The 12888-nt window shown below is 49.4% G+C and overlaps 1 protein-coding gene across 1 annotated transcript in view; it reads left to right on the forward strand.

Annotated features, from left to right (window-relative positions):
• Positions 1-5399: 5399 nt before the first annotated feature.
• Positions 5400-12888, forward strand: part of LOC122924908 (C-type lectin domain family 10 member A-like) — a 74234-nt gene continuing 66745 nt past the window's right edge. The window contains exons 1-2 of the mRNA XM_044276449.1: positions 5400-5512; positions 6373-6480. Of these exons, the coding sequence (XP_044132384.1) occupies positions 5458-5512; positions 6373-6480 (163 nt within the window). The 5' untranslated portion in view covers positions 5400-5457. The remainder of the gene's footprint in view (positions 5513-6372; positions 6481-12888) is intronic.

Consider the following 12888-nt stretch of genomic DNA (forward strand, 5'->3'; position numbering starts at 1 on the left):
CGATGATGGAAGAGGAGGTGGCCCAGGAGGAGGAGGAGGAGGAGGAAGAGGGGTCATTTTTAGCACTTTCAGGCCAGTCTCTTCGAAGTGACTCAGAGGGAGGTTTTTTGCAACAGCAGAGGCCAGGTACAAATGTGGCCAGCCAGGGCCCACTACTGGAGGACGAGGAGGATGAGGAGGAGGTGGAGAAGGATGAGGATGAAGCATGGTCACAGCGGGGTGGCACCCAACGCAGCTCGGGCCCATCACTGGTGCGTGGCTGGGGGGAAAGGCAGGATGATGATGATACGCCTCCCACAGAGGACAGCTTGTCCTTACCTCTGGGCAGCCTGGCACACATGAGCGACTACATGCTGCAGTGCCTGCGCAACGACAGCAGAGTTGCCAACATTTTAACGTGTGCGGACTACTGGGTTGCCACCCTGCTGGATCCACGCTACAAAGACAATGTGCCCACCTTACTTCCTGCACTGGAGCGTGATAGGAAGATGCGCGAGTACAAGCGCACGTTGGTAGACGCGCTACTGAGAGCATTCCCAAATGTCACAGGGGAACAAGTGGAAGCCCAAGGCCAAGGCAGAGGAGGAGCAAGAGGTCGCCAAGGCAGCTGTGTCACGGCCAGCTCCTCTGAGGGCAGGGTTAGCATGGCAGAGATGTGGAAAACTTTTGTCAACACGCCACAGCTAACTGCACCACCACCTGATACGCAACGTGTTAGCAGGAGGCAACATTTCACTAACATCGTGGAACAGTACGTGTGCCAGTGGCGTAACTACCAGGGAAGCAGGGGAAGCGGCTGCTTCGGGGCCCGGGCTGACAAGGGGCCCGGCCCCGGCACCATGTCTTGTCAGTCAACTAAATTACTCCCGACCTCAACTTAACTTACAGCTGCCCTGCGGAACTGCGTTTAAGTTAGTTTTTCAGGTCAGACAGGCGGCAGGCCCCTCCCTTCACAGTGCGGCGCTGGCGACATTGGGGGCCTGGCCTGTGTGACCTGAGTATCCGTCCTCCTCCATCAATTATCAATTCATCCAATGATAATCCCTCCCAGCCCCCGGGCCCCTCCCGCTCTGTTCTGGGCACACACAGTCACAACACACTTAAACAGTCTGGCACGCCCACCGATACCTGACCAGAGTAAGCAGCAGGCGGGCTGAAGAAAAGCTGAGCGACAAGAGGAGCAGCAAGCAAGTTAGCAACACACAGGAGCGGCACATCAGCGCAGAACGGCAGCTGCCAGCGCAAATCAGTGAGAGGAGAGGAGTGACGAGACGACTCACTGGGCTTTTCAGAGGTAGGTAGTAATAGTATGTGTGCCGGGTGCCCGCTTGCTGTCTGCCCCCTTTGCCCATGTGTGCCCTGTGCCCACTGCTCGTTGCCTTTGTGCCCCCCCCTGGGGCCCTTGCCAAAGTTGCCCTGCCTGGCCCCAGTGACTGCCTCCCTAGGCTCCCTGGTTGGCTCTTCAGTAGATCAGTGGCTGAGGCTGACCATTCTGTGTGCCCTGGGTCCTATGGGCTTCCTTTGTCTGTGCCCGCCCTGGCCTGTGCCAGCTGCCTGTGTGCCCCCCTTGCCCAAGTTGCCCTTGTCAGCGCAGCTGCGCAGCCCTGCCTGGCCCCTGTGGCTGTGCTTTGCTGGTTGGCTCTTTCAGGAGAGAAGTGGCTGACTATTATGTGTGGCCATGTGGCCCCTGTCTGATCCTTCCTGGCCCCTGTCTGTGCCCCCCCGTCCTTGTCTGCGTCCCTGGCCCTTATCTGTACCCCGTCCATGGCGATTGTCTGCACACCCTCCCCCCCCACCCCGGCCCTTGTCTGCGCGCCCCGACCCCTGTCTGCACCACCCTGCTTGCTGTTCTGCCATCTACTACTGCTTAGGGCTCATTCACACAAACGTATGCTGCACACTGCCGTATTGCGGACCGCATTTGCGGATCCACAATACATGGACAACGAACTTCTATGTGCATTCCGCATCATGGATGCGGTCCCATTCACTTAAATGGGTCTTCAAATCTGGAGATGCCGAACGGAACACTACGGAGTGCTTCCTGGGGTTCCGTTCCATTCCTCCGCATCGCAAAAAGTACTTGAATGGGTCCGCGATCCCCATGTGGCTGGGTCACGGTCGGTGCCTGTGAATTGCGGACCGCAATTTGTGGTCCACAGCACGGGCTTTATTTTGTTACCCTTATTTTGTTACTGTTATATACGCAGAGGGTGTGCGCTCATATGTGCCATAATAAGCACTAGTACATGGTGGAACAGTGGGCAGAAAGGGGAGGCTGCCATGTACTACAATACTACATGCTATAGATCGTATCACCCCCCTTCCCAATGTTTTATATAAAGATAAGTAAATAAATAAAAAAGTCTAAATTATTCAAATATAAAAAAACTAAATACACGGTTTTGGTGACCAACTACTACCTTCCCCCCACCCCCCCCCCCCCCCCCCCCCACAACACAACACAACACAACACAACACATGCACCAAACAAAAATAAAATTGAAAAAGGACCCATGCACACAACCGTATGCCCTTCGAGGCATACAGTCTGTGAGTGGGCAATATGTCCCGGGGCGGCATTGATTGTGTGCACAGGAGCGCACAGCATCATAGATTACTAAAACGTATGATTATGGGACAGTAGTGTCACGCGCAGCCCAATGCGTAAATTACCTATGATGCTGTGGGCTCCTGTGCACACGATCAATGCCGCTCCAGGACATATGGCTCGCTCACGGACTGTATGTCTCGGAGGGCATACGGTTGTGTGCATGGGCCCTAAATATAGGAAAAGGATGGCGTGGCAGCCTGGTCTGGTCTAGATCGTGACTAGCCAAAGGAGTAGGGTTTATACAGAAGGGAGTTGCGAAGTGCGCCGGGGGGATATATGTGCAGACTGTAGCTGTGTTAGGAAACAGCGGCATCCTGTGGCCAAACAGCAGAATGTCAGTCCAGAACATTTAATTTAATCACACAAACAGTGTTTAGACAAGAGGAGCTGTTTCCCCATCTCAGATCCCTGAGGAGGAACATTTTTCGTCATCATTGTCATCTATATGGAAGAAAATTCAAAATAACTTGATGAATGTGGGCAACAAGTATAAAGATGTGGCTGACAGGAAATGTATGAATGGTCCGGACCTAAGAGTGGGTGATTCTGTGTGGCTGTCTACAAGAAACATTAAGTTGAAGGTACCTTATTGGAAGTTGGGTCCAAGATTTATTGGTCCATATAAGATCTCTGCATTGTTAATCCTGTAGCTTTTCGTCTTGAACTTCCTCAGGCCCTGAAGATTTATAATGTGTTTCATAAATCTTTGTTGAAGAGATATGTTGAACCTTTGGAGCCGTCTTCCTTTCCACCCGCTCCTGTTATGGTTGACGGTAGTTTGGAATTTCAGATCGCCAAGATAATTGACTCTCAAGTTCTCTGTAGATCTCTTCAGGATCTTATTCACTGAAAGGGTTATGGACCAGAGGAGAGGATGTGGTTACCGGCATCTGACGTGAATGCCCATCGTTTGGTGAAAGCTTTTCACAGGTCTCACCCGGATAAGGTTGGTCCTAGGTGCCCTCAGGTCACCCGTAGAAGGGGGGGTACTGTCACAGACGTTCCTGCCCCTTAATGTCATACTGGTGAGACCCCCTCTGTCACTGACGTTCCCTTGACAGGTGGCAGGAGATCTATGAGACTGGCAACACGTGGTTTGATCTGACAGGTTTTCCTTGTGGATCAATAGGCGTCTGTGATGTTTCTGGTAACGGCCACAGCCCTTGCCTCAGGTGTTGCTAATGTGGTCATTTAACCATCCTCATTTATAGTTGCTTCTTCCACAATGCTGTGCAGTTTATAGCTTCAGTTTCAGTTGTGGATGCTGGTGTGTGGATCTCGGCGAAGTTCCTGGTGCTTCCATAGCCCCTTTGAAGTTAGGTCTTTCCTTTCCCTTCTTGTATTTTGTTTGGATTCTGTGTGTTGCATTTCCTATTGTTTGTATTGGTCTGAAGGAGACTCCTGCTCATCCTTCCTTTTGGAGGAACAGGTAGTCTCGTCCCTGCCAATAGTACCAGGGTCCTATAGGGTTAGATAGGACTCTAGGTATTCCTGCATATGAACACACCTACCTCTGGGGTCTGTCAGGATTTGGTTAGGGTTTACTAGGAGGTGTCCATCTTTCTTCCCTTGTTCCACCTTCCCTCTTGCTCGGTGTGGTGTTTTTCTCCCACACCGAAGCGTGACAGCATCATGTCATATTGATTAGAACCCCCCATGTCATACTGGTGACAGCCCCCTCGTGTCATACTGGTGAGATACCCCATGTGATACTGGTGAGGGCCCCCTCATGTCATACTGGTGAGAAACCCCATGTGATACTGGTGAGAGCCCCCTCATGTGATACTGGTTAGACCCCATCATGTCATACTGATTAGAATGCCACATGTGATACTGGTGAGGGCCCCCTCGTGTCATACTGGTGAGAAACCCCATGTCATACTGGTGATGGCCCCCTTGTGTCATACTGGTGAGAAACTCCATGTGATATTGGTGAGAGCCCCCTCATGACATACTGGTGAGACCCCCTCATGTCATACTTATTAGAACCCCTTATGTCATACTGGTGAGACCACATCATGTCATACTGATTAGAACCCACCATGTCATACTGGTGAGAAACCCCATGTGATACTGGTGAGGGCCCCCCCATGTGATACTGGTGAGAAACCCCATGTGATACTGGTGAGAGCCCCCTCATGTGATACTGGTGAGAGCCCCCTCATGTGATACTGGTGAGAGGCCCCTCATGTGATACTGGTGACGGCCCCCTCATGTCATACTGGTGTAACCCCCTCATGTCATACTGATTAGAACCCCTCATGTCATACTGGTGAGACCACATCATGTCATACTGATTAGAACCTACCATGTCATACTGGTGAGTGCCACTCATGTCATACTGGTGAGGGCCCCCCCATGTGATACTGGTGAGAAACTCCATGTGATACTGGTGAGAGCCCCCTCATGTGATACTGGTGAGAGGCCTCTCATGTCATACTGGTGACGGCCCCCTCATGTGATACTGGTGAGAAACCCCATGTGATACTGGTGAGAGCCCCCTCATGTGATACTGGTGAGAGGCCCCTCATGTCATACTGGTGAGGGCCCCCTCATGTCATATTGGTGAGAAACCCCATGTCATACAGGTGAGAGCCCCCTCATGTCATACTGGTCAGAGCTCTCTCATGTGATACTGGTGAGAAACCCCATGTCATACTGGTGAGGCCCCCTCATGTCATACTGGTGTAACCCCCCCACGATACCAGTGAGCCTCTCTTCTTCACACTTGGCCGCCCATGGCTGCAGTCACGATGTCTCTGCTTCTTCCGTTCTGTGGATTCTTCTTCTTTCCACCATTTACTTCCTCTTCTGAACTGATGAAGACGCGGTTCTGAGCGCTGATGGCCGTCGTCTATGCTGACCTGAGATTTACCAGAGACCCCTGCCGGACCACAGGTAAGTACTTCTCTAGAGACTAGAGGTTGTCAGATCCAGGCCACCGGTCAGTGGTGTCAGAGGAGACCTATAGAGAGGTTGTCAGGGCTAGGCCGCTGGTTAGTGGTGTCAGAGGAGACCTGTACAGAGGTTGTCAGGTACAGGCCACTGGTCAGTGGTGTCAGAGGAGACCTGTACAGAGGTTGTCAGGTACAGGCCGCTGGTTAGTGGTGTCAGAGGAGACCTGTACAGAGGTTGTCAGGTACAGGCCACTGGTCAGTGGTGTCAGAGGAGACCTGTACAGAGGTTGTCAGGTACAGGCCACTGGTCAGTGGTGTCAGAGGAGACCTGTACAGAGGTTGTCAGGTACAGGCCACTGGTCAGTGGTGTCAGAGGAGACCTGTACAGAGGTTGTCAGGTACAGGCCACTGGTCAGTGGTGTCAGAGGAGACCTGTACAGAGGTTGTCAGGTACAGGCCACTGGTCAGTGGTGTCAGAGGAGACCTGTACAGAGGTTGTCAGGTACAGGACACTGGTTAGTGGTGTCAGAGGAGACCTTTACCAATAACATGCTTCACTACAGACTCTGCACAGAGGTTGTCAGGTCAGGGTTGTCAGGAGACATATGTACCTATAACAGAGACTCTGTACAGACATTGTCAGGTACAAGCTGCACAGAGGTTGTCAGGGCCAGGCTGCCTTTCTATAATAAGGGTCTAGCTGTGGCTGAGGATGCAAGTGTGAGGTCCTGAGAGTCCTTCAAGGAATTAATAAAACCTAGAAGAGGACGCTTCCTGATCCGCACAGAGTGGCCCCTGCCTGTAAGACCGCACTTAACTACTGGACGTAATAAAGCGTAATATTGTGTATCACATTCACAGGCGTCACCCAGGAGCCGACGGATGAAGACGGGGACATTACGTACGAAAATGTCATCGACCCGAAACAAAGGGAGAATCAGAACCAGTCACAGAGGACGAGTCCCAGAGGTAAGAGACCACGACACCATAGGTAATAACAGTATAGGGCACAAACTACTGCCCTGAAATCTGTATATAACATACAGCACAATACACCACCCTGTAATCTGTATATAACATACAGCACAATACACCACCCTGTAATCTGTATATAACATACAGCACAATACACCGCCCTGTAATCTGTATATAATACACAGTATAAAGCCCCGTTCACTCCTGTACACTGCCCTGTAATCTGTATATAATACAAAGTATAAAGCCCTGTTCACTCCTGTACACCGCCCTGTAATCTGTATATAATACACAGTATAAAGCCCCGTTCACTCCTGTACACCGCCCTGTAATCTGTATATAATACACAGTATAAAGCCCCGTTCACTCCTGTACACCGCCCTGTAATCTGTATATAATACACAGTATAAAGCCCTGTTCACTCCTGTACACCGCCCTGTAATCTGTATATAATACACAGTATAAAGCCCCGTTCACTCCTGTACACCGCCCTGTAATCTGTATATAATACACAGTATAAAGAAACGTTCACTCCTGTACACCGCCCTGTAATCTGTATATAATATACAGAATAAAGCCCCGTTCACTCCTGTACACCGCCCTGTAATCTGTATATAATACACAAAATAAAGCCCCGTTCACTCCTGTACACCGCCCTGTAATCTGTATATAATACACATTATATACCCTGTTCACTCCTGTACACTGCCCTGTAATCTGTATATAATACACAGTATAAAGCCCTGTTCACTCCTGTACACCGCCCTGTAATCTGTATATAATACACAGTATAAAGCTCTGTTCACTCCTGTACACCGCCCTGTAATCTGTATATAATACACAGTATAAAGCCCCGTTCACTCCTGTACACCGCCCTGTAATCTGTATATAATACACAGTATAAAGCCCTGTTCACTCCTGTACACCGCCCTGTAATCTGTATATAATACACAGTATAATACCCCGTTCACTCCTGTACACCGCCCTGTAATCTGTATATAATACACAGTATAAAGCCCTGTTCACTCTTGTACACTGGCCTGTAATCTGTATATAATACACAGTATAAAGCCCTGTTCACTCCTGTACACCGCCCTGTAATCTGTATATAATACACAGTATAAAGCCCCGTTCACTCCTGTACACCGACCTGTAATCTGTATATAATACACAGTATAAAGCCCTGTTCACTCTTGTACACCGCCCTGTAATCTGTATATAATATACAGTATAAAGCCTTGTTCACTCCTGTACACCGCCCTGTAATCTGTATATAATACATAGTATAAAGCCCTGTTCACTCCTGTACACTGGCCTGTAATCTGTATATAATACACAGTATAAAGCCCTGTTCACTCCTGTACACCGCCCTGTAATCTGTATATAATACACAGTATAAAGCCCTGTTCACTCCTGTACACTGCCCTGTAATCTGTATATAATACATAGTATAAAGCCCCGTTCACTCTTGTACACCACCCTGTAATCTGTATATAATACACAGTATAAAGCTCCGTTCACGCTTGTACACTGCCCTGTAATCTGTATATAATACACAGTATAAAGCCCTGTTCACTCCTGTACACTGCCCTGTAATCTGTATATAATACAAAGTATAAAGCCCTGTTCACTCCTGTACACCGCCCTGTAATCTGTATATACAGTATAAAGCCCCGTTCTCTCCTGTACACCGCCCTGTAATCTGTATATAATACACAGTATAAAGCCCTGTTCACTCCTGTACACCGACCTGTAATCTGTATATAATACACAGTATAAAGCCCCGTTCACTCCTGTACACCGCCCTGTAATCTGTATATAATACACAGTATAAAGCCCCGTTCTCTCCTGTACACCGCCCTGTAATCTGTATATAATACACAGTATAACGCCCTGTTCACTACTGTACACCGCCCTGTAATCTGTATATAATACACAGTATAAAGCCCTGTTCACTCCTGTACACCGCCCTGTAATCTGTATATAATACACAGTATAAAGCCCTGTTCACACCTGTACACTGCCCTGTAATCTGTATATAATACACAGTATAAAGCCCCGTTCACTCCTGTACACCGCCCTGTAATCTGTATATAATACACAGTATAAAGCCCCGTTCACTCCCATACACCGCTTTGTAATCTGTATATAACACACAGTATAATGCCCCGTTCACTCCCGTACACCACCCTGTAATCTGTATATAATACACAGTATCAAGCTCCGTTCACTCCTGTACACGGCTCTGTAATCTTTATATAATACACAGTATAAAGCCCTGTTCACTCCTGTACACCGCCCTGTACTCTGTATATAATACACAGTATAAAGCCCTGTTCACTCCTGTACACCACCCTGTAATCTGTATATAATACACAGTATAAAGCCCTGTTCACTACTGTACACGGCCCTGTAATCTTTATATAATACACAGTATAAAGCTCCGTTCACTCCTGTACACGGCCCTGTAATCTGTATATAATACACAGTATAAAGCTCCGTTCACGCTTGTACACCGCCCTGTAATCTGTATATAATACACAGTATAAAGCTCTGTTCACTCCTGTACACCGCCCTGTAATCTGTATATAATACACAGTATGAAGCCCCGTTCACTCCTGTACACCGCCCTGAAATCTGTATATAATACACAGTATAAAGCCTGATTCACTCCTGTACACCGCCCTGTAATCTGTATATAATACACAGTATAACGCCCCGTTCACTCCTGTACACCGCCCTGTAATCTGTATATAATACACAATATAAAGCCCAGTTGTAACGGACCGTTTCAGCAGACAAGGGGTTAAGATCCGTTTAGGCGATATGCCCCTTTCTGAGAGACCGGCACAGCTGCTGCAGAACACCAAACTCCCGAACTGGATACAAAATAGCACTCCAACTGGAACCTCGCGAATAGCTGCCAGCAGACGAACAGGAAAAGCATACAATCAGCTTACACTCCTGGCAATCAGTCTCTAACAGCATACAGGGAATCCCCCCAATAACGAGACAAGGCTCCGTGTTGAGGGTCAAGCAGTGGTCTGATGTGCTGGCACACCCAGCCTGGTTTTTATTACAGTTGTTTGCAAATACAGGACAGATACAACACATCCCCACAATGCATCATGGTTTCCTCCTCTCTGTCCCGGAGACAACCGAGGGCAATCCAATTATCTCTCAGGACAAAGGGAGATCGCCAATACACATGTGGAGACAACAGGACAGAAATCACCATTTAAACACACAATGGCACAATAGAAACACACCCACACAAAATCCTCCCCTCTGCCGGTGATGATTATTGAACACAAGGGCGAATATAATTATCAAAGGCAGAGAAATACAGTTTTATAAAGCATATCACAGGAACCCCAAAACATGCAATAACCCCATAACCAATATATCCTCGGAACCGGGGGATCTGGGTGAACCACATGTCCAAAATTCACCCACATCCGTTCAGTAGTTTGAAAGATACAGTTTTAGGCCTCTTTCACACTTGCGTTGTCCGGATCCGGCGTGTACTCCACTTGCCGGAATTACACGCCGGATCCGGAAAAACGCAAGTGTACTGAAAGCATTTGAAGACGGATCCGTCTTCAAAATGCTTTCAGTGTTACTATGGCAGCCAGGACGCTATTAAAGTCCTGGTTGCCATAGTAGGAGCGGGGGAGCGGTATACTTACAGTCTGTGTGGCTCCCGGGGCGCTCCAGAGTGACGTCAGAGCGCCCCATGCGCATGGATGACGTGCCATGCGATCACGTCATCCATGTGCGTGGGGCGCCCTGACGTCACTCTGGAGCGCCCCGGGAGCCGCGCGGACTGTAAGTATACCGCTCCCCCGCTCCCCACTACACTTTACCATGGCTGCCAGGACTTTAGCGTCCCGGCAGCCATGGTAACCACTCTAAAAAAGCTAAACGTCGGATCCGGCAATGCGCCGAAACGACGTTTAGCTTAAGGCCGGATCCGGATCAATGCCTTTCAATGGGCATTAATTCCGGATCCGGCCTTGCGTCAAGTCTTCAGGATTTTTGGCCGGAGCAAAAAGCGCAGCATGCTGCAGTATTTTCTCCGGCCAAAAAACATTCCGTTCCGTAACTGAAGACGTCCTGATGCATCCTGAACGGATTTCGCTCCATTCAGAATGCATTAGGATAAAACTGATCAGGATTCTTCCGGCATAGAGCCCCGACGATGGAACTCTATGCCGGAAGACAAGAACGCAAGTGTGAAAGAGCCCTTATGCCAGTTACACCGAAAATATACAAGTTATACAGAAAATAGTCACTAATAAATGTGTCCCCTGTTTGGTAGTTTCAAACTACTGAATGATGTCTCTGTGCACCAAATACAGGCAAGATAGCACCGTGTTGAAAAGTCAGAACAGTGTCTGTGAGTTACAATGGCCGCTATCTATTGTTCTCACCATGTGCTTCATCCATTGTTCTCACCATGGGAATAGTAAAATCCAAGCAAGTAAGGCAAATGATGCAATCCAGGGACAGAGGGCTCAGTCCCAAGTGCCTTAAGACCCAATAACTTAAGGGACCATAATCCCAGGGCAGGAGGCTGGCAAACAGCCCCCTCCAAAACACCGTGGCGAGGTTGGTTTCGCCACACATCTCCCCCCCCCCCCCCAGGGAAGACTAACCAGATACCTGACCTCAAGCGGGTCGGTACCTGAGTTAGTCTGGCAGGCCACCCACAACCAAATACTGGACCTGTTGAATTTAGTAGCCTGTCTCTGTCCAGTGAATCCACCAAGGTTATATTGGTAGCTGGTACTCCCGGTCTCTGAGTTGCTCCCTGGCTTGGAGTGAAGGTTGCTTTGTGGGCAGGGATCAGCTGTACTCTGCCCTGGTGCCAGCGTTACCATGGAAGAAGCCTGGTTGGAGCCTGGATGTTGGAGGGGGAGACCGACTGTCTCCGCTCCCAATACAGTGTCCTGCTGCTGGGGAAAGGAGACTGGGCTCTCTATTTCCTGCTGGACACTCTGCCGCTAGGGGACAGGACTGACTGTCTCTGCCCCCTGTAACTCCGCCTGCCGCTGGGGAATGGAGACTGGGCTCCCAATTCCCTGTACATCACTCGGCCGCTGGGGAATGGAGACTGGGCTCCCAATTCCCAAAATATCATGCTGCTGCTGGGGGGCAGGAACAACTACCTCTGCCCCCTGTAACTCAGCCTGCCGCTGGGGAGGGAGGACGTTGCTCTCCTCTCCCTGCATTTCACACTGCTGTAACGGACCGTTTCAGCTGACAAGGGGTTAAGATCCGTTTAGGCGATATGCCCCTTTCTGAGAGACAGGCACAGCTACTACAGAACACCAACCTCCCGAACTGGATACAAAATAGCACTCCAAACTGGAACCTCGCAAATAGCTGTCAGCAGACGAACAGGAAAAGCGTACAATCAGCTTACACTCCTGGCAATCAGTCTCCAACAGCATACAGGGAATCCCCCCAATAACGAGACAAGGCTCCGTCTTGAGGGTCAGCAGTGCTCTGATGTGCTGGCACACCCAGCCCGGTTTTTATTACAGTTTTGCAAATACAGAACAGATACAACACATCCCCACAATGCATCATGGTTTCCTCCTCTCTGTCCCAGAGACAACCGAAGGCAATCCAATTATCTCTCAGGACAAAGAGAGATCACCAATACACATGTGGAGACAACAGGACAGACATCACCATTTAAACACACAATGGCACACCCCCACAGCAAACACAGACATTTAACATATCCCCAGATGGCTCAAGTCTGAGTGCATATCATTAGGTGAATGGCACTCAGAATACACAAATACAATATTATTAGCTATCTGGGTGCCCTCACATAACATACAATTTAACCGAACGCATAATAACATAAAATACAATTCTACAGACAGATTTAAGCTGTGCGGCCGGTCTGTCTTCTCCTTTAAAGTTACTATAATCCTGAGGCAAGAGGCTTTTAAACAGCCCTCTCCAAAACCCAGTGGCGAGGTTGGTTTCGCCACACATTCCCCCCCCCCAGGGAAGACTAACCAGATACCTGACCTCACGCCGGTCGGTACCTGAGTTAGTCTGGCAGCCCACCCACAACCCAATATTGGACCTGTTGAATCTTAGGGCCTGGCTCTGTTCTGTATGTCCCCAGCTGTTGAGTGGGCATCTACTACTCCCTGCTTTGTGGTTCTCCAGCTTGGAGCTGTAGGTACTTGGCTGGCAGATGCCGACTGCGCTCTGCCCAGATGCCAGCTCTTCCGCTGGGGATGCCTGTGGGAAGTCAGTCTCTGGACAAGAGGATAGGGGAGGGCAGAGGCCGACTGCGCTCTGCCCTGATGCCAGCTCTTCCGCTGGGAAGGGATCAGTGGGTATTGCAGGCTCATCCCCTGCCCCCAGAACTCG

This window comes from Bufo gargarizans, chromosome 1 (genome assembly GCF_014858855.1).
Source record: "Bufo gargarizans isolate SCDJY-AF-19 chromosome 1, ASM1485885v1, whole genome shotgun sequence".
Taxonomy (NCBI): domain Eukaryota; kingdom Metazoa; phylum Chordata; class Amphibia; order Anura; family Bufonidae; genus Bufo; species Bufo gargarizans.